The sequence below is a fragment of the Poecilia reticulata genome, linkage group LG20 (genome assembly GCF_000633615.1).
Source record: "Poecilia reticulata strain Guanapo linkage group LG20, Guppy_female_1.0+MT, whole genome shotgun sequence".
NCBI lineage: Eukaryota > Metazoa > Chordata > Actinopteri > Cyprinodontiformes > Poeciliidae > Poecilia > Poecilia reticulata.
The window spans coordinates 19,666,357-19,689,009 of NC_024350.1; the positions used below are offsets into that span (position 1 = coordinate 19,666,357).

General features: G+C 36.3%; 2 protein-coding genes across 3 annotated transcripts; both read right to left on the reverse strand.

Annotated features, from left to right (window-relative positions):
- Positions 1-278: 278 nt before the first annotated feature.
- prtfdc1a (phosphoribosyl transferase domain containing 1a) lies at positions 279-13,072 on the reverse strand. The gene is made up of 10 exons (XM_008396490.2): positions 12,236-13,072; positions 11,984-12,078; positions 10,572-10,678; positions 10,320-10,503; positions 8,436-8,501; positions 6,632-6,649; positions 5,242-5,324; positions 4,931-4,977; positions 2,972-3,048; positions 279-529 (listed from the first exon to the last, which is right to left on the reverse strand). The coding sequence occupies exons 2-10, from the start codon at positions 12,032-12,034 to the stop codon at positions 482-484; spliced, it is 681 nt and encodes a 226-aa protein (XP_008394712.1). The 5' UTR covers positions 12,035-12,078; positions 12,236-13,072; the 3' UTR covers positions 279-481.
- On the reverse strand, positions 13,064-22,189 carry enkur (enkurin, TRPC channel interacting protein). 2 transcript variants are annotated; one of them, XM_008396488.2, is made up of 6 exons: positions 21,891-22,189; positions 21,288-21,433; positions 20,990-21,210; positions 20,358-20,495; positions 19,178-19,320; positions 13,064-13,595 (listed from the first exon to the last, which is right to left on the reverse strand). In XM_008396488.2, exons 1-6 carry the CDS (start codon positions 21,968-21,970, stop codon positions 13,565-13,567), a joined length of 759 nt encoding a protein of 252 aa, XP_008394710.1. In that variant the 5' UTR covers positions 21,971-22,189; the 3' UTR covers positions 13,064-13,564. The 2 variants fall into 2 exon arrangements, with proteins under 2 accessions (XP_008394710.1, XP_008394708.1); XM_008396486.2 differs by lacking the exon at positions 13,064-13,595 and adding an exon at positions 17,995-18,742.
- Positions 22,190-22,653: the final 464 nt, after the last annotated feature.

The following is a 22,653-nucleotide window of genomic DNA, read 5'->3' on the forward strand; positions in this document are numbered from 1 at the left end:
ATGACAAAAGTCTTCAGTCGGTGCTTTTTGTCTTAACTAGACTTTATTTTATGAAGGATAATTCTGTTTACAGAGACTTTATGATTCATTTTATTTACTTCTGTTTTGTTTATTTATTTGAATATTTTAAATATCTTCCGGTTACAGAGTTAAATATGTATTGATCTTTCAGAATGTGTTCTTTCATTACTGTGACATTACAATATAAAAATTAAAATGATCTTCGAACAATATTATCATTTATCGCAAGAACTTCAGGGACAATTTATCGTCCACCAAATTTTTTTATTGTGACAGGTCTAGTGACAAAAAAGCAAAGAGGAAGTCAATATATAAACATATTACAAATACAACTTATCTGAACAACATGCAAAAATGTAAAAAATAATAGTATTAATAATTAATTAAAGTTAAACACAGTCACACTGCTAAAAACGGCTAATATATTTTTTAACAGTGTATAATTAATGGCTTTAATTCTCTAAATCTTGTACTTCATCTTTCCCGTTTTGCTGATGACGCAGATGTGCTGAAAAAGAGAAAAAATGACTGTGTGACAAATAATGTTAAATTTGTTTCGTTTACTCTTCGTTCTATTGACACTTTGCACGTGACGTCACGATCTCCAGAGCTCCGCCATGACGGACGTCAAAACAACTAATGCGCTCCTTTAAAGACTGTCTAAAAACAGACATCTGTAACATAATACCGCGTCTATTCAGTTGATTTCACTTTAAAAGTTATCATAGGCTACACAAACAGACAAGGATGCAAACCGAACTTGTCATTTTATTGTATAACTTTTAATGAGGAAAGATACGGAGGTGGTGGACAGCAGCGGTTAATTATGATTGTCAGCGCTCGGTGTAACCGCGGATTAGCAGCGAACACTTTTTACAATGTAAGAAGACTAACGTTCATATACTTTATAAGTATTATTAGAAAGATGTTAAATATCGCATTATGGAGAAGGTACGCGTCTAACCATTGGTTACCATGGAGACAATGCCACAGGTCATGTAGCCTAGCATGTATGGAAAAAACTGGTTAGCTTCTCGTCTTCTGTACGTTTTTAATGCTGCTCCAGTATAAGGGGAAACAGTGTTCATGACATAGTGATTTAAATCACGTGGTGTGAATTCAGGCAATCTGTAATTTAATCACCACGTCAAGAGGAAGGAGGTACGGGTCGGTTTCTAAGCTAGCTGTTTCCAACTTTTGTTAATACAGCCGTCTATGAGCCCCAACCAGGTGTGTTACGTTCACAGACAAATTAGCTCGACTCGAACAAGTAGAAGCCATGAATAAACTGGAAAAAAACAATTTCAGTCGCTCTGTTCAAAACTGCCGTCCCTCACTTCCGAGGTCCATCATGGCGCCTCGAATGAAAAGTGACATAGTTGCAAAGGGTCAATAAATCGCAACTTATCATTTTGCATAAAAGAAAAATGTACCCTCCATCTACAGGAATAAATTGTGTAAAACCCGGAGTTATTTGAAAGCAGGTAATGTGATCTAAAGACGCCCATTAATCTAACTCTGAGTCTCGGTGGGGGAGCGCTTGATTCATTCTTCTTCGGTGGGATGAGGACAGATAGGAGCGTGAACCTGAACTCTGTCTGATAATGAGGCTCCAAACCTCCACATTCCACAGGTCGGTTTTTCAAACTTTCACAATGAGATGCAACGCCCCCTCAAACATGCATAGGAGCCACATACAGTGCAAACATGCAGCACATAACGTTCTGGGAGTGAAGCTAGCCTTTCACAACGGCTGGAGGTGAATATCAGTTCACATGTCTGCAAATAAAGACAGAAGATTTCTACTGACTGATTTCTGACCTGAACTAAACGTCCAGGTTTGGAAGAAAGAGCACAGAAAACTGTTATTTTTAGCTACTGAGAGGTAAATTGGGTAAAATGAGGAAACAATGCAAGTAACTAAAATAAAAAATTATTTTATGAAATTATTTGCAAAGGTTGACACAGGATGAAACGCCCAATTTGCATGTAGCTAGTTTATCCAGCAATAGATAAACTAGAAAATGTGAAACTAATCTTAATACCACATAATTATTGTTATTTTAACTATAGAATAAACATCATATATATTTCAAGCCTTATTGATCAGAAAAGCACAAGTTGATATTTGCCTGTTTAGTTGAGTAATCTGCTGGAAAATGTTGCCAACACTGCAAAAACACCACATTTTACCAGGTTTCTAGTGCAAATGTCTTAATACACTTAAAAAACAACTTACAAGTAACTTTCAGTGAGAAATAGGAGCTTGTTTTAAGTCAATAATGTCTTAATAATGAAAATGTCTTAGTTCAGCTTTATTTTACTTATAAGAAGGGGAAATGTTTTGTTAAAAGTGAAATAATCTGCCAGTGGAACAAGCATATTTTATTTTTATTTTTTAAAATCAAGATTAAGGAATTACTTACTTAAAACAAGCTCATTTATCTTGCCGAAAAGTTTTTTGTGAGTTGAAACCAAGACATTTGAACTAGGAACTGTACCAAAATACTTGGTAAGATTTTGTGTTTTAGCAGTGAAGTGTATTTTTGAAACCTCTGTAACATTAATGAATGTTTTCTTTTAGCTTCCATGTCAGCAGAATTAGTTTTTCTTACAAGCTACTACTGGTTTTACCTGTAATGGACGTCCGTGCCACTAAAACGGACAGTACAAATCAAATGGTGCAAAGATAACAAAGCAGACTCTCCTGGATGTTTCTGTCTTTCAAACGATTGTACTCTCATAAACCGCTGTTATAAAACGCTGCAGCTGCATGTAAAACCTCCTCAGACAGGGAGGATACCTGTTGGGTGAGTTTAGGTTTCACAGAGGAGGAGAGAGCCGCTTTGATTTAACATGTTTGCTCTCCCGCCTCCACCTCTTTCATCTCTTTTTTCTCCACAGCTTTTCAAAAGGTCACGAGGTCAGCAGCAGCAAACTCAGGACTTACGTTGAGGTCACGGAAGTACTCGTTGTAGTCCAAGGCGTAGCCGACCACGAATCGGTTGGGGATTTCAAATCCAACGTCTGCCAGAGCAAACAGATGTTTGAGCCAATGTGTTGAGATCAAGTGCATCAAAATATAATTTTCCGCACTATAAGGCGCACCTTCAATGAACGGCCCATTTTGAAACTTTTTTCATATATAAGGCGCATAGAATAGACGCTACAGTTTGGGTTGCCTTACTCTATTATTACACATCCACATTTATAAAGAAGTGGTTCCCAGTACTTTATATAGTATTCTGCCCCAGTCGTTGTTTCACTCACGGTGTTATTGCATATTGTGCCCAACTGTTTTCTGGGTAACAGACCAACCGACACGCCGCAGTCTGTCTCTCTCCCCCCCAACCCCCTGGCTTTAAATGTATTATCAAACTTTATTAACAAACCAGCGTTCTGGCAACTATCCCAGCATGCACCGCGCGCTTCTTCTTCTACGGGGTCAAATGAAGTTGGCGGCTGCTTACCGTAGTTGCTAGACCTGCTGTGGTTCAATATTAGTCCATATATAAGGCGCACCGGATTATAAGGCGTACTGTCGGCTTTTGAGGAAATTGAAGGTTTTTAGGTGCGCCTTATAGTGCGGAAAATACGGTACATCTTTTCCTTATAGTTTCAAAAACATGGATATTCTTTTTCTTAAAACTTATTTTTATTCGTTTTCATTTAATTGAGGCCTGATACTGTAACTTTTCTGTTGTGATGTTTTATTTTACTTTTTTCCCCTCTCTATCAACTTATTTTACTGTGCTATCGTTTTTGTACAGCACCTTGGTGCAGTTTTAACTTGTTTTTAAAAGTGCTATAACTTTGACATTGACATGTTAATATTTTCAGACGCAGCAAAGACAAATGCGATGGAGCATTTTATGCGTGTAATCTGCTGGCCTGCGGGATGAGAATGACTGTATGTAGCAGACTAGAAATAAAAAAAAATAAAATTGAAAAAATAAATGAATAAAAGCAACCAGAAACAATCACTTATAAAGAAAAATGTCAGACTTGAACAAAAGAAATGTAAACTGGAGTATACACTCAAAAAAGGCAATTTGCTAAAGAACAACAACACATTCAGAGCAGTAATTAAGCCTAAACTGTTGATTTTAAGATTAAAACAACTTTTATCTGTAGACATTTTAACCAAAACTCCATAGTTTCAGCTTCTTCTGGTTCAAATGTACTAAAAGAATGACACGCTACTGTATTTTAGGTAATAAAATTATTATTTTCTTATTTTAAAAAGTATCTGAATAATTGTTTATTAGGATTCTTTTAATGCATTTTTAATTTCGTATAAAAAAAACTCCTAAGAAATATCTGTAAAATGTGGCATTTTTGTATCCGATTAATCGATCAATCATCAGGAAATTAGATTAATTGATTACTAAAATAATCTTTAGTTGCAATACATACATTTTGTATTTAAGATAATTAAAAAAAACTTTTCTCTGTAAATTTGTTTTAACCAAAATGTTTCAAGTGGCCTCCTAGTTTCAACTCCATCTGGTTCAAATTTACAAACTTTTATTGCCTAAAATTGCATTTTAGGCAATAAAATTTTTATTTTCTTATTTTAAAAAGTATTTGAATAATTGTTTATTTGGATCTTTTAACGTATTTCTTATTTTGTATAAAAATGAGAAACATCAGTAGAATGTGCCATTTTTATATCCAATTAATAATCAGAAAAATTGATAGATTAATTGATTACTAAAATAATCATTAGTTGCAATACATATATTTTGCACTTAAAACACCTTTATCTGTCGAAATGTTTTAACTAAAAAGCCTCAGGTGGGGAAAAAAGATTGCCACTATTTTAAATACGATTAATCGATTAATCATCAGGAAAATTGATAGATTAACTGATTACTAAAGCAGTTGTTAGTCGTAGAAAAATACTTACAGTCTGTCAGACTTTCAGTCATGGTAGGGAGCCTCTTCACCAGCAGACTGAAACACATTAATCACTGTTAGTTAATTGATTTCTTGTTGATTAATAGATCTGACTGGATACGTTTCTGCTTTTCTGTCATAAACTGAAACGGAAATAAAGCTCTACAATAAGCCATGTGTGCAGGAAGATGATAATCTTCAGTCCGATCTCTGGAAAAGCTGCCCACACACACAAAGTGACATCTTGTCCTCCTGCTCATCATGCGCTCGGCATTTCCCTCACAGTGGAAAAACTTTGGGACGACCGAGACGCAGACTCACCCCGCGACCTTGACCATCTTGGGCTCAAAGGTCTCCACATGCTTCAGAAGAGCCTTCATGGTCTTTCCTGTGTCGACGATGGCCTGAGGGAAGGGAAGAGCAGAGGAAGCCGCAGCGATGAGGGAGGGAGGGATCCGGATCATTGACACCAGAGATATGAAGATACAAAGAATCACAGATCAGTTTTTTCCCCCAGAAAGTTTCCTGATACTGGAAAACTTCCACATTTCTGTGAATGTTTGTTGTGTAAACGCGAAGAAAGAAGCCAGAGGAAACCTCCATTTTTACTGCAAGTTTCACATCAGAAGATGTTCTTTAATATTCTTACTTTTTCTGCATTTTTGTACATAAAATGTTTTGTATGTTTGTCATCAGAGGCAGATAAAACACCCAAAAATTGTACTCAATTAGCAGTAAATTCATTTAAAAATATTTAAATGAATTTATTTTATTTTATTTTATTTAGACCAAATTAAATACATTTAAATATTTGAAAACATTTATTTTAAAATATTTAATAAAACTACATTATCAGATGCATCTGATGTATTCACTGCAAAAACACAAAATCTTACCAGGTATTTTTTATCCAGTTTCCAGTGCAAATATCTTAGTACAGTTGAAATAAAAAAACTAACTTATAAGTAACTTTCCAGCAAGAAGTGGGAGATTTATTTTTTGACTAAATGATTCCTTAATATTGATGAAAATGTACTTCTTTCGCTGGTAGATTATTTTACTTAAAGCAATCATTTTTTTCCATGTAATAAGTGAAATAATCTGCTAATGGAACTAGTACTTTTTCATCAATATTAAGGAACTACTTACTCAAAACAAGCTCCTATGTATTGCTGAATATTTTACTTGTAAGTTAATTTTGTCTTATTTTAACTGTACTAAGAATCTAGACCAAAAATACTTGGTAGAATTTTGTGTTTTTGCAGTGCATATTTTTCAATTTTTCATGTTTCTTGAGTCTTTCCGCATCCTGACATGTTTAAACCACAAACTTCTGTGCATTTTATTTGGATTTTAAGTGATAGACCTAAACTACTTGGACATTTTTGGTTGTGAAAAGATTAATGTTTTGTGTTTTACTGCATGTTTTCCATTGTAAAAAAGAAAAAAAAAAGAGTTAATAATAATTATACACTTGGTACAAAAAGTCATTCTTGAACTGCAGGGAGAGCTAAAAACATCATCCAAAGGCCACAAATGGCCCCCGATCCACACTTTGGTCACCCCTGTTTTATGTTGTGCAGTCACCTAAAATCCCAATTAAAACACTGAAGTTTCTGGTTGAAACGTGAAAAAGTTGCAATTGGTGACAACCAAGACAAGCAAATTAATTTCACGTCATAAATAAGAGCTATACAGTTTATAGACTCACCTCAACAACGAGCACACTCTGGGTCGCATGTGAAACAAGAGAAAGGTAGAAAAACATCAGTAAGTAAGTCATCCTTGAGTTTTCACACCGTTCAAGCAAAGCGAGAATAAACGGCTGTTTCCNGGGCTTCTATGGCAACAAAGTTGGCTGCATCTTCACTGTCTTCGCTAAAAAATACAGACAACTCTTTCAGTTCTCCGCTGTAATGAAACATCTGTTTTCTACAATGACCAGAAGTCACCAGTGACCGGGTGCTGAGCGATTGCCCCGCTGCTTCTGGGTTTTCTGATGAATTCTTCTTCTTCTGGCTGTGAGGACTCTTTGTGAGCGTGTCTATGGTTTAGGGAGAGCGATTGGAGAGAATGCAGACAGCTGGCCAATTTTTACTCAGTCTGCACCTGAAAACCTTCACATCACGCTTTGAGACACTGAACTAATCAGGCCAAGTTAAAGAAACTCAGTGCCTTAATCTGAGCTGGATGTGTTAACGATTTAGGTTTTTATTGATTTTATTTATTATGTTCCTAAGATGTCGCTAACATTAAAAATACTCAGCACAACCATTATTGGGTATTGGATTAATAAATACATGGAAAAAAATAAATAAGACAATAAACTTTCAAAAAACAAGTACTTGTGGGACTTTTAAAATACTGTTTTTTGCTTTCAGCACAGCATTGCTAATGCTAGTTTTTACTCAAATAGGTACAAAAAGTGGAGATTCATTTGTGTTAGAGCTAAATTTATTTGCTTTTAATAAACATTGTGGCCAGTTACACCAGTTGTTGCTCCTCTTTTTTGATATATATAAAAAAAAGATACACAAGAACTTGAAACTGCTACTTTTAGCAGCTAGTTGCACTGAGGTGCTAATGTTAGCTTGTTTGTAAACAAAGAAGACATACATTTGATCTCAACTCAACTTATTTATCTTTTTCTGTGTATTATTGTCCCAGCAATAAACGGATAACCTCATGAGTAACTATTATGTGAAAAGCAATTACTTGTTGGAGGTTTCAAATCTTACATCTCTAAATTTTTCTCAAGCACTATCTGTGCTGCATTGCTAATGCTAGCTTGTACAATAAGTTGAGAATGATCATCAGGCTCATCATTAGTGTTTTGTTTGCTAATTAATGAACAGATCATGAGCAACCGTAAGAGTATTTGTGTTATTTCTGAAGCAATGGCTTAAATTATATCTAAAATGCTTTTTTGTGATGTCTTGCGGCAGCTAATAGCAACAGCATAGTTTTAAAACGGCTACTTTTTAAAATAACTTAGTTCTTCTATTTTATTGCAAAAGGGACAGGAAGAATAAAGTCATCAGCTTTTCCGGTTATGATGGCGTCAACCTTTCTGCTTTTAGCCACAGGACTATACAGTGTAGGCATGTTTGTGCTCACATTCAGCTGAGTTTGTAACATTTCTGTCCTGATTCATCAGTCTTTCCTGACAGCTCTTCAGGGTTAAACGCTCAGTGAATATACAGTAAGAGTCCAAAGGTCTGATTAATATCTAGCTGGGTGCAGAGAGAGGCAGTTTGGTAAAGAGTCGGTCGGTCGGACGGACGGACGGTCATGAATATAATATATTTCCTATAAAGTCATTAAAATCAAACCAAAACAGGAAATCAACATTTATCACTGAGACAAAAGGAACAGGAAGTAAAGCATCAATACCCAAATATTTCCAAATTACCGTTTTAATTCTCTACATTATTCCAGATTCAGTCTGAACCCCAGGCCAACAACAAGTCTAACAGCGCCCTCTTCAGGCTGGGAGTAGAGTGGAACAAACAAACCTTTCCGTGTAGAAAAGACAGATCACTGCTTCCAATGATGTGCAGGTCCTCTGTTGATTGGTCGTTCTGTAGGAAAGAAAACACAAGATTTGACTTTTGAAGATCCATGATGATCATTAATTTGTTTAGTTAATTTATATTTTATACAATCTAACAATGGAAGCTCTATTTTACATTACTTATGGGGAAATATTAATATTAAACATTTGCATCGTCTGCAAACCTTGTTGCGCTCTTCTGGACTGCAAAAACACCTTACCAAATACTTTTTGTCTAGTTTCTAGTGTAAATATTTTTTTGTACACCTGAGATAACTAGCTCACAAGTACCTTTTCATTGCAAAATAAGAGCTTATTTTAAGTCAATAATTTCTTAATATTTTTTTTTTAAGTGCTAGTTCTACTGATAGTTTCTTTCAATTATAACAAGACATTTTTCCAATATTATCTCAGATTTTTATTATATTATTGTTGAGGTTTTGTGTTTTTGCAGTGTTTAGGCAGCTTTTTTATTTTGGGCTTCCTTGAGGAATCATGATAGTGGACAAGAAGAAGTGTTAATCATATCCTAATAGTGTCTGAAAGTGATTTATAAGGGAAAATATACAGCAAAGATCTCAGACAGGATATTTTATAATCATCTATTTCATGCTTGAGCTCTGTTTTTTTTTCAGTAAAGACATAAAAACGGTCTGACTGAAAATGAGTGAGAAAGTCGAAGCGACGCTACAAGATTACAAAACGTTTTGTGAGCAAAAAACAAACAACAATGAGTGATTTAAAGAAGTTTAAATGAGCAGTGGATCAGAAATACATAACTTTAACGTGCAGGATTTTTTTATGTAAAGGAAAAACAAAAAACAAGGTTCTTAACCTTGTCTGACTCAGAAAACCTGTCATCTTGTCTTGTGCAGGAAAGGGAGTGAAAGGAATGTGGCCACATGCAGGGAAACATAATTCAGACTTGTGCCAAAAAAACACCATAAAATAACATCGTCCAGATGACAGCGTTCAAAAGCACTAAGTGATATCACTGTAAAGACATCTTTATCATTCCCCAGAGATGCTTTTCTTGGCAAAGGCAGCTGAATCTGTCTATAAGGGCAGGATCATGTTTTCACTCCAGGAGCCTCGAAATCATTCCTCACCAAACCGGAACAACAGCGACACCCGGTGGTCAAACACTGACGTGTTCACGCTGCATAAACAAACATTTTACCAAGTTTTTAATCTAGTTTCTAGTGAAAAGTCTTACTAGAAATAACACAAAAATAACTAACAAGTAATTTTTCAGAAAGACACAGGACCTTGTTTTGTCAATAATTCCTTAATACTGATGAAAAAAGTTCAAGTTCCACTTTTATTTTACTTGTACCAAGATATTTTCCCCATATTAAGAATTATTGATTTAAAACAAGCTCCCATATCTTGCTGAAAAGTAACTTGTAAGTTAGTTTTGTCTTATTTAAAGTGTAATAAGGTATTTGCACTAGAATCTAAGCTAAAAATACCTGGTATAATGTTGTGCTTTTGCACTGTAAAATCTAAAAGAATACCTAAAATGTAATACTAAAGCATTAATTTAATAAATCAAAACCAGGTGGAGCTGAAACTGAGGAATTTTGGTTAAAAAGTTTTTATATACAATGGTCTTTTTACTTTAAATGCAATAAATACATACAGTATATGACTTAATTACTACTCTGAACATGTTGGGTTTTTTTCAGTAAAATACTCCAGTTAACGATTAATCGATTACTAAATTAGCTTGAATTTTTCCAAATATTTATGTTTCTGCAACAAATGATAAATTTATTTAAAGTTTTTATCCAGATCATCACCAGAGGAACAAAAAAGCTGCAAGTTTTCCATGCGATTTGCCTACCAGGTAGCTCTTCAGGCGGATAAACTCCACCCGGGTCTCCAGGTACCGGTTGGAGCTGCGCCCCAGAACCTTGATGAACTCCACCAGATCTGCACAGAACTTGTATCCTCCCTTCAGGACGCACAGCACCATGATCTTACTGTCCTCAAAGTCCTCCGTGACGTACCGGGCCAGGCGCTCTATCCTTAGCAGGAGGAGAAAACCACACGGCAGGAGACGGTTTACCGACACATCATGCGTCTGTGTTCGTACCGGTCCATGATGACTCCGTGGGGAATGTAGACGTTCTCAATGTCGTCGTGGTAATGTTCAGGGTAGGTGAACAGATCCAGGTTGTAGCCAGGCCAGTCGTCTTTGATCTGGACCAGGCAGCAGAGAGAAAACATGAGTGAATCACACAGATCATCCAGGTGGCGTTTTAAAGCAGATCACCTGAAAGCTCCCACCGAAAGTGATCCGTGCCATTGAGACCAACAAAAAAGAAAACATGTGGACACTCTTAACCAATGTGCGATTCAAAGACGCATGAAAAAAAATGGCTATTGGACCCGTATGAGACGAGGAAGGAAAACATGTTAGAGGAGTTGGACAAGCTGCCTCCAATCTTTAGTCAACCAAGTTGAGATTTAGTTAAAGTGAACAATACGGAGGAGCTTCACCTGAAACCATGGCCGCATACTATTAATGTTTCAACGGATTTGTAAAGGAAGCACCAGATCTTTCTGAGAATAAGAAGAAGGTTCTAGTCACTGGCAAAGCACATGTACAAACAGTAGGCTACATGTCCGCCTTAGCTAGCAAATAAAAGCTACATTAGCTAAGCTAATATTGCCAGTTCGACAGTAAAAACTACTGTAAATATCGCTGATATTATCATAGTATTACACAGAGGTGGGTAGAGTACTCAAAAACTGTTAAGTATGAGTTGTAATGTATTTAAGGAACGATGCGAGAGCTAGTTCTAAGCTTGTAACTTGTTTATTGTTGTCATAGCAACTCCATAGCAACCGAAGTTCGCAGAAGTATGACGTCACACGAGATTTGCGTTTGTACCGGGTAAGATGATGGAAAACATTATTCAAAAGACTAAATGCCATTTTAACACAACAGTTGATTATCTGCAAAAAAATAAATGAATTAAAAAAAAAAGTTTTTTTTTATTTTGCTTTCAGTGAGCTGGACTTCCTTGTACACTTTTTGTTCGTAAAAAGTTGTGCAAGCTTTCTGGATTTTTAATTTGTCAAGTATTTAATTTCTCGAATTTTATTTGAATTGAAGACATTTTCAAGAGTTTCTTCAGATTTCCTCAACATTCACTGCAAAAACTAAATCTTACAAAGTAATTTTGGTCAAGTTTCTAGTGTAAACATCCTAGTACACTTCAAATGAGACAAAACTAACTTATAAATAACTTTTCAGCAAGAAGTAGGAGCTTGTTGTAAGTAAATAATTGCTTAAAATGGACAAAAAAATCACTTTATCCATTAAAGGAGTGCATTGTCACAGTAAGCCCCAATTATTAAACAATTATTGTTTAGCTTGACAGAAAGTCCAGAAAACTATTGATCAGATCTACCTTAAATATTACAATAAATTCTAGCTGCTTGGATTCGACATAAAGAGTTTTGGTTTACAACATTTGGAAAGTGAGCATAATAACCTACCACAATTCCTCTTTTTACTTTCATTTCATCCATTTGCTGTGATGATGACATGGTAAAATCAGCCGCTGCTGCCGTGGCAAAAAGGCTTTTTAATCCTTAGAGGAAACACATTAGAATAGTTCAGACAAGTGGACAAAAAATGCATTTGGCTTAAGTTGAAAATAGTTCCAGTTTTTCCTAACGATCACATTAACTAAAATAATCTCCAAAGCATTGCCAAGCAGTTTCTAATGTATTATAGCTAAAACTTACCGGTTTGTTCAGCGAAGAGGAGGAAACTTTGTTTTCCAGAGTCAACCAGAGAAATCCTGTCCGCCCGGCAACATGGGCAGCACGATCACGCTTAAGTCATTTAGGTAAAAGAAAAGCTTTGTTTTGAGGAGAGCTATGCTGGTTAATCAGCCTCATGTGACTCCAAGCAGGCGGTGGGGTCGATGTATTCAGGGACAATATTTAAATCTGGTAATTATTTCTACCACAGAACCCATCAAATGTACAACACAGGTGAATATTTTCCTTATTCCATTACTGAGTGAGTCCTATATTATAATATTCCAACAATGGGGAGCCGTTTTGTCAAGTTAGTCAAAAATTATCAAAAGTAATTTGTTTTTTTGGAGATAATTAAAGACTTCATTTTTCAAAGTCACATTTTCACCACTTTGTCTATATCTGTTTCAAACTACATATGCAATTAGCAAGCAAATTTAGTAAACTAAATATTTAGCTTGATAACTAGATATTTAGCTAACAAGCTAAATACTTGGTTGGCTTTTAAGAATGGTCCACAAGTTGATGCTTTGGGAATGGAGTTTAAGAGAATTAAAGGGAACTTATTAAGCAGAATTCACATTTTGTAAGTTTTTATACTTATACTTCCATGTAGGTCTCAACTGCTTCTAAAAATAGTCTAAGTGCTTAAAAAACATGCATGTTAAGTTATGTTTGTTTTTTGGTGTGTGGTAAATGAGTTGTTTCAAAAACGCTTCGATTGTTAAGTTACTTAGCAACAGAAGCTGAGCTCCAGCACATTTGGTTGGATGGTTTTACCGTTGTACAATGGCTGCTGGAAAATACAAGTGGTTAGTTGTTGACTTACCATCAAGAAACAACTTACTGCATTCTTGTTGGTTGTGTAGGAGGCTCCACTTCTGCTTCTCAAAGATGCACGGTTGTACAATCTTTTTGCAGCCATTTTTCACACGAGTGATATCTCTGAGATAAGGAATGTGGCTAACAGGAGATTATTTGGATTTACAGAGACAGGAGCTCAGAAAAGACTGAACTGAGCAGACTAAAATCTGAAGAAAATTTTAACAAAAAATTTAATGAACATGTTTTGTGTAGACCACCTACCCTCACCTGCTCAGGGAAGCATTATAAGTCACCAAGAGGAAAATCCAAATAGGTAAAAAATGCCCTCATTTTGTCACTCCTTCAATTGTGCTTTAGTAATCAGTCCAGAATTTTAGGTTTGAAGCCTCCAAAGATAATCCACTTTGGTCAGAAACCTTAAACTTTCCCTCCAGAAGGGATTTTCCTTGTTCATGGCAGCCTGTTTACCACAGTTTGGAGCAGCAATCATCCATTCTTCAGTTGTGTTCTGTGGCTGCTGATGTGCGTTAAGTTGAAAAATCAGAGGGAATGAGGGGGGATTAGTCACCTGATGTCACTAAAAGGTCTGGATGATCTCAGCGGAAAAGGGTGATAAATAACGACAGGCTTTGTTTGGGGCCCCAGGCAGCACTGGGTTGAAAATAAACGCAATTCATTGCAACATGAGTCTGGAAACGATGGCCACTCTTTGTTCTTTCTCGAGTTCATTATCATTCAGCACAGATTGTTTGAAATGCCGACATCTTTCCTTGTTTCAGGGAACCACGTTTCACCTTTATTACCACGTCTGAATGGAGCATCACAACACAAAACCTCAAACTGTTAACTGAATTAGATTAAAACTGTTTACGAAGGGGAACCCAAAAGTTTCCAGAATGACGCTGCTGCACACGCAATTTTTGTAGTACACGATTCTACCGCTAGTTATTTGTTCAACCACGCCTTCTCAATCAGTGTACCACGCGGCGTTGATGTGGAAGGTTTCATCTAACCGCAGTCAATTTTCTTGGAAGAGCTGTTTTGTCCAGCCGTCGTTTTTCTTCATGGAGAAGTTCTATGAGCAGTGAGGCTGAAGCTTTGCTTCCTGCTCGGGAAAAAAGCATCGGAAACCGTTCAAATGTTGAAGACCGCTTACAAGGATGAAGCTATGTGTCAAGCTCAAGTTTACTCGTGATTCACCCGCTTTAAAAATGGTGAAATGTCAATTGATGATCAACCGCTTTTTTCCGGCTTCACAGCGCAGCTCATGTAATATATTTAAATAAAGAAAAACATTCTAAAGACTGCAGAGAACTAGACTTTTATAGAAAGGAACCCGATTGTGCCACCTTATCGTGGTGGAGGGGTTTCATTCATGTTTTTTTTTTTCTTCATCCAGACGGCTTCCCGCGCCCCCCTTGCAATGGCATGGCGACCCCCCCTAGGTGACGCGCCCCACAGTTTGGGAACCTCTGCATTAATCAATATATAACTAATGCTATTTTAAGAATAGCAAAACAAGATTATTACTTTAAACAGTTGGATAGACAAAAATAATATTAAAGGTATCTGGAATATTTTAAACAGTGTTATTTGAAAAAACTCCAGGCCTATTAGTTTTCCTCAACTAAAACTACTTGAGGAAATGTTTACAAACATTGGAGATACGAATTTAAATAGCATGGAAGAGATAGTTCATAATTTTAATAAATATACAAGTGTGGGCCCTAAATTGGCTGAAGAAATCCTGCAGCCCACTGAACACGAAATACTAAATGACATATTAGTTAGTAGAAATCCAGATTCCATGTTTCTCACAGAGGTGGAGGAAAATGAGATCATAGATGAAGTAAATAAATGTGAAAATAAAAGGTCTTCTGATTATGATGGTATTGACATGATAATAATTAAGAAGGTGATTGTGGAAATTATTCGGCCGCTAACCTATATCTATAACCTGTCAATTCAAACAGGAATATTTCCACAAAAAATGAAAATTACAAGTCATCCCACTACATAAATCTGGGAATAAACATGATTTCACAAATTACAGGCCTGTTTCATTACTTCCGCAATTTTCCAAAATTTTGGAAAAAATATTTGTTGTTACATTAGAAAGATTTATTAGTAAACATCAACTACTCAAAGAAAGTCAGTATGGATTTAGGTCACAAAGATCCACAGTGATGGCAGTTCTTCAATTAATAGAAGATACATGCACAGTTCATGTTTAAAGTCAGAAACAAAACATTACCAGAAAATATTCAAAAATTATTTTCTGATAGAGTGGGGGGATCTGACTATAGAGAAAACCTCAACTTCAGAACTTTGAAGGCTCGAACAACAATGAAAAGAATGTGCATTTCTGTCATTGGCGTGAAGATCTTGAATAAAACTAAATATTCATGGAGAAGGATAGATGAATAAACTTTGTGTTTAAATGCAGATCTCACACAATGTTAATTTTTGTTAAATAAAGAAGAGAGATCAACAAAAAAACACGTACTTTTTTTAATTAAGAATTTTAACCATATATTAAACATTTATTTGTTAATCCTTTTAAAAACGACTAATCAAAAAATACAATTAAAATGAATATCAATTATGTCCACTTCTGTTAAATCCAAATTAAGTCAGAGGCTCCATCAGGCCCCCCATAAATGCTAATATTTTAACATAGACCACAGATACATAAATGTAGCATTTGTTTATTGAGATTATCATTGCCCCTAAATTTGACATAATGGTTTCAGCATATATAAATTAAAAACTTTAAATAATTTAACATTTATATGTAAGATTTTAAGGAGCTGGCAAGTTTACTTTGTAGAAGTTCAAAGAACAATATTCACAGTCAGATTGGTTTGTTACCACAGCTACAATCTGATGCTGAGTTTAATCTTTGAGTTTCAGCTGTGTTCGTCCACAAATACAAATTAGTAAACTGCAGTTATAATTTATTGCTTTTTAGGTTTGCCAGTTAAACTACTCCCCCTGTCCTAGATTTCACTAAATCAAACACAGAAGCTGTTAGAGGTGCTGATGCTTTTAGCAACAAAAGGGGCCCCTAAGTCATATTCTGCTCCAGGCCTCACACACCCTTGGACCGGCCCTGCATGATGAGTTAAACCCGCTGCACTGCGCAGAGATGCGCAACAAATGGGAGATTTAATTCAATGCTGCTAATGTGTCTTTAGTGGCTCTTCCATTTCGTGTCTGTTGAGTTTTTAACAATGAGACACAGAAACTATTTTGGTTGGTCGAGTTTCTGGACGAGTTTTTCAGATGTCCGGTGGCCGCGCACATTAACTCTGTCTGACTCAGTTGGCAAAACATTTGATACGGTCTGGTGCTTAGTGTAACCGGAAAAATAATACTAGTAATAATATAAAATCAGCGTGATGCGTGACTGCGAGGAGAGCGAAAGCTCCTCACCGGGTTAAACCTGCACAATGAGTGATTAGCACTGGGTCGTTAACCACTAACGCACCGGCTAACCGGGAACACAGACCTAAACTTTACAGGGAAGACGGGACCAAACGCTGGTCCCGTTGAGATGTAAACACTGCATAATGTTTTGTTCACAAATATACAAATTTCTCACCTCAAAGCTCCTCTGAAAGCGCGACTATAAGTTATTCCTGCGGTTCACGTAGAGCTGCGCAACCAGCGCTAACGCGGTGGGTTTAAACCCTTACCTTAATCAATAACTCCTCATAACTAATAATTCCTCACAGGGGGTTGATGGGTTGATGTAAATATCCATAGCGGTCAGCCTGTGTCCAGTTCGAGTGAAAGGAGGAGCGGGATCCGCGCTGAGGTTAACTTTAGACATCCAGCTGCTGCAGCGCGCGAGGCAACGCGCAGAGGCCAGCGGTGTGATTGGTCCGGCTTTAAATGCATTAACTATAAACATATCTTCTATAAACACATCTTTTAGGAATAAATCTGCTCTTGATAGTGAAACGCTCAGAGCAACAGAAACACTTGCAATCCGGCTTTAAAAAAATGGCGATTTAAAAAAAATTTTATTCAAAAAAAAAAACAAGAAAGGCTTAGCCTGGCGGTGGCCCTAGTAAAGCATGGCGGGCCACCAGGCCTATAATACACTGGGGGAAACCCTGCATCCATATAATAAAAAAAGAGAGTCAAACTGTCAGCAGCAGAGCAGAATATGGCCGACCATTTACTGTCTTTCTGAGTCACAGTTTGGACAGATAAACCGAGGCGGTCCTGGAGCCGCCCACCTGTCACCGGGGCGGCCGTCTAACCGCCCGTCTCTTCGCTGTTTTTAAATGCTGCTGTTCTTTTTTTTAACAGCTCAAGACAATCAAACGTTTTTACATTTATTTTCCAACCCCATCAGTGATTTTCTGTTAGCAAGTCCATACTAAAAAGGAAAAAAAAAACATATCTGTATATTATAGCACTGCCTTTATGCTTTTAAATACAACTAAGTGTTTAATTCTAAAACCATTATTTAAAGATAAGTGAAAAGAAACACAGAAAGAATCAAATGTTACATTTTGACGTGAAAACATGAAGAGGCTACATTCACACAGCAGGTTTTGGTTTTTGTCCTGAAATTCTGTTGTTTTTGTGCAGTCCTTCACACTATTAATTAAACCACAATGAAACTTGTGAGTGAACGGAATCGAACTGCATGAGCAGAAGAAAAACGTGACGCAGCATCGCTCCGTTTACGGGAGTAAAAACAGACACCGCCGTTCATGCATTGATTTCAAAATGGCAGTTTTATGTCTTTTCCAGGCACAGTTTCATTTTGCAGCACAATCATGTAACTATTTAAACTTCTGCTGTTATAAAAATGCTATTTATATCAAATATGACTTAAAAGAAATTTGACGTAATTTAATGACTAGAAATTGGGCCTCTGTCTCTTTAAGAAACTTCTGCTCTTTCTGAAACTCCGCCTTCTGGAAGTCGTCTCAACATGGCTCCTCTGTTAACCCTTTAACCACAGTTTCACGTTTCACTGAGAAATAGCGACAACACATATTTCCACCAGATGTCTGCTAACTGCTGCTGGCTAGTCTGAAGGAGCTGGGTGGGACAGGGTTGCTCTGTGAGGTGGAAACTCGAAGTTCACCCAGGTGTTTAGCATAGCTGAATGGTTGCTATGGAGACTCCAGGATTTCTCAAACATGAATGAAAGAATCAAAGCAATAATCCATGTTTTTGATAAAGGAATGACTTTTTAACATGATTTAAAGCTCAAAAAAGTAAGTTTTCCCTTTAACGTTTATTCAGCAACAGCAGGTGACAATATTTAAATCTAAATCTAAAACATCTCATAGTCTATCTTGAATTCTAGACAGCTGATTTGGAAAACTTGTGAAACACCTCAAAATAGTTTAGTTTTTGAGCAAATTATCTTATAAACAGTGAGATTCCAAATTGATAATTTAATTATATTTTCAGGGGAGAAGGAGAAAAGCCCCATTTCAGGCCAAATTATATGCAATAAATGGGCTATCAAATTTTATAAATGAATTGGAATTAAAATTCAGGTGTTTCTGGCAAATTGTTTAGAAAATAGAGAAACAAAATGATATTTGGAGCCATCAACATTAACGGCTTGATTCCACCACCAGAACACTGGACGGAGCAACAGATGGAGGATTTCCTGATGACATCACGACGCTATCCAGGGAAGAAACGATGGATTAGTATGGAGAGGCTCTAGATATTGTCTAATCTTGTGAATAGTTTATACTCATTTTATTCTGCTCATAGATTCTGTTCTGTTGTAACTTCTAAATTACTCAATATTTTCAAAATGCTCGAGCAATTTTGGTTTAGAATCGCATTTAGACAGCACAAATCTGATTCTGTTCTGATCCGATTCAGACTGAAAAGGTCGGATAGAGGTCGCATTTCCCTGCTGTGTGAACATAACCACAGTTCTCTCACCTCAATGTTGAGAGTCAAACGGCTAAAACAACAACGTATCTAATTTGTTAAAGCTATTTTGGAAATTCACACACCAACATTTTCTGCAGCAGCTCCCTCTAGTGGTGAGACTTAGCGACCAAAACCGTTCTTCCCTAATCGTCGTAAATAAAAATGGTTTTGAACCTTTCAAAGAAGCTGATGTCCTTCTCCAGTTGACTCATGTTCTCCTCCAGGCGGATCTTCCGGGTTTTCTTTGACGGCGTGTCGATGAGGATAGGAAGGCCCTGGTATTCATGGTGGAGTTCGTCCCACTTCTTCTTCAGGCCCTTAAAGGAGAAGAGTCGCATCGAGGTTATGAATGTTCTTAAAGGGACGGTTGTGGCAAAATGTATCGATAAAATCTTTTATCAAACTGCTAAAATACCAATAGTAGCTTTGTCTTCAAATTAAATTTTGTTATTCTTTTTGTGGTTTTTTACAATGAAATCAGAGACTTTGTTGAGCTATGTAAGAATTTTTTTTGTTGCAATGTTTATGTTTTACATAAACATTGCAACAAATGTTGCAATGTTTATCACATGGAGAAAATTTTAAAAAATTGAATTACAACTTTATTCTTTATTTCTTAAAATTATGACTGTTCTCAAAATTGTATTACTTTATTCTCGTATAATTACAATTTATTCTCATAAAAATACAAGTTTATTCTTGAAATATCATGACTTTATTCTGATATTATTTTGAATTTATTCACGTACAGCTTTATTCTTGTAATATTATGACTTTTTCTCGTAATTTTGTGACTTTATTCTGATAATTTTATTTGAAAAACTTTTGTATTATTATTATTATTATGCCCCCAATACTCCATTGTAATGCTTATGTATGACTTACATGTGACTTTTAGTTACTCTCCACATCAATCACGGACTATAACTTGACACCAATCAGGCTGAGGCAGCAGTGCAGTAGAAGCAGCACGGTGCTGCCACCTGCAGGTGGGAGTTAGCATCACTTGTACCCAACGTTTTTGATCATTTTTGAAGAAATTTTGCAATAAACATGGAATTACGCATTACTGCATAATTAAAGTGTGGGGATTTGGAGTCTAGAGTGCCACATTTGGCCCCTAGGCCTTGAGTTTGACACCTGTGTTCTAAATAAAAAAAAGAAGCAACATTAGCAGCTAAAAAAAAAGCTAAAGTAGCTTTAAGCTTGTTTAGCTAAAAGCAAAATTTCGCATTAAAAAAATACTTATTTCTGTATTTACATGCTTATGACTTTGTTAGTCTAATGCTGTTTACTTCAGCAGAGGTTTTAGATGTTGCAGTAACTCCGTGTTCTTCTAAAAACAACCGCGTACCTTCAGGACGGCCTGGTGATCCTCCTCCGTTAGCCGCTGCAGCACATTCTGCTCCCTTACCAGGCGCTGGTACTCCGCCTGGGCCTTCCGCTCGGCTTCACTGCGCAGCTGCAGATACGTCGGTACTTCACCGTAATCCTGCAGGTAGCAACACGAATCAGGGTTCTTACGCTTTTCACGCAATAAAATTCAATAACTTTTCAAGCATTTCCAAGGTACACTGTAAAAAAAGGTATTTAGTTTAGGGTAAAATGCTGACGATCTTTGAGAATATGTTCTTACATTATTATGCAATTATTATTATATTACTTTTTATATTACTTATATTACTTGAAAACTGTCTGAATAGTATTATTGTTTACTGTAATAACTTTCAGGAAAAGCTTAAAATCTTTTTTTTAATAAACATTTTGGCCCCAATTTAGCTCCATACAATTTCTTCATCGGTTGCTAAACACAGAAGGGAAAGAAAAACTTAAACAGAATGATATTTACCCATGAAAGAGACACAACTATTAATACAAACACTTATCCAAGCTTTCTACAAAAAGTACACAAAGTTTAGAGACAGGATGAGGAAAATTATGGAAAGAAAATAGTCTCAAAATGCTTTTTCTCTGGATGGAAAATACCTTTTTCATGACGTATTTAGGGACAAGTCCAGAGTTTTCCAGGAGCTGTTTGTGTCCTTCCTTTGTGTCAACAGAAATGGCTTTAGGCTTTCTGGGAAACATGACGGTAGTCTGTAAGAAATCCCTTTGGGTTTGGATCCCCATCAGCGGTTTCTCAGTCCGCCTAGGGACCGCTGGCTTCCTCACTGCGCAGGTCCGAGTCTTATGCCCGTCTTCTGACTCTGTCCCAAAAGGAAATGCAGACGTCAGATTCACACCCCAAAGGTAAATCCTCATACATTTTGATAGAGGGACTTACTCTCAGGTGGTTTGGGATGCTTTGAGTGTTTTTTCAGGTACTTATCCGGAGATGGCAATTCCACTTTTGGTGGTCCCATCGTCTTCTTTGCATCTTTGGTTAACTTGTGCTCAAGAATGACAGCTGGCCTGAACTTGGACACATATCTTTAGGGAGATTTCAGAACATAATATTACGCCAAACAATCACTTCAATCCACATTCAATAATATTTGAAGAGGAAACGACAAAAACAAATAATGACTGTAATAACTTAAGATAGATCCCACATTTTGCATTTGAGGTCAACAATAAGATAACATTTCAATCTCTCTTGTTGTCTGCTTTGGTTTTAAAGTTGAATAAAGATATTAAAAATGCGTCTTTTGTTTCCTTGACTGGAAAAATACCACTGTTCGACATCAGGAACTGGTTAAAATGGGAAGAGAATGGAACTTAAAAACTCAATTTTAAACTGTGATTTAGGTCTGTACATTTAAGATAACTAGACATTTGGTGAGATTTAGATAAAAGTTGATCCATTACACTAGTCAAACCTCAGTTAATTTTGTACTATTTTAAAGACATATTCTTTAAAACGCGTTTCATGATTTATAAAACTCACCTTGGTGGTTTTTTAATTTCCTCTTGCTCCTTTGGGATCCAGTCGTAGACGCTTCCTGCTGGGTAGATGGCTTCAGACATTGTTGGTAGAGTTGTGAAAACGCTACTTTATAATGTAAAAGCAGCTATCCAGTTCGTTGCTAGGCAACGGTACAACAAACGTGACATTCCGCAACACCCGTAAAGCACTTGACATATAAAACCACTGCGCTCAAAACATAAAACTACTGTTAGAATATCGTAAGTAAGTAAAGGTGGCTTTTTATAAATAATAGCTGTCGAAAAATTGCTAATCCAACAGTTAAGTTTGTCAGACTGCTGTCGGTTTTGTTACGAAAGTCCTAGATTCCGAGGTTTTAACGTGAACATGAAAGCAGCAAATTATTCTTCCTGTTTGACGTAACGTGTCTTGTACGTCAATGACGCCGCCATATTGTGGAGGTTAGACTTGTCAAAACTGTTGTTGTTGCGCAGGAGAAATACAAATGTTGTCACTAGCGATTATTAATTTTAGAATCCGTGATAACTACAGCTTTCAGTCGTATTTTTTTTTATAAGAAAACATCATTCTCTTCATGGAAATTACTTCTAATTTATAATTCATACTTTCATATTTCATACAAACATCTTCAAATTTAGTATTTCTTCAGTCCGTTGTAGTTGTTTTTAAATATCGCTGCTGTGGAATATGTTTTCTTAAAAAATATTTTTAATAATGTTCGACGTCTGTCTTAAGAACGATTTTTTCCTACATTGCGATAAAC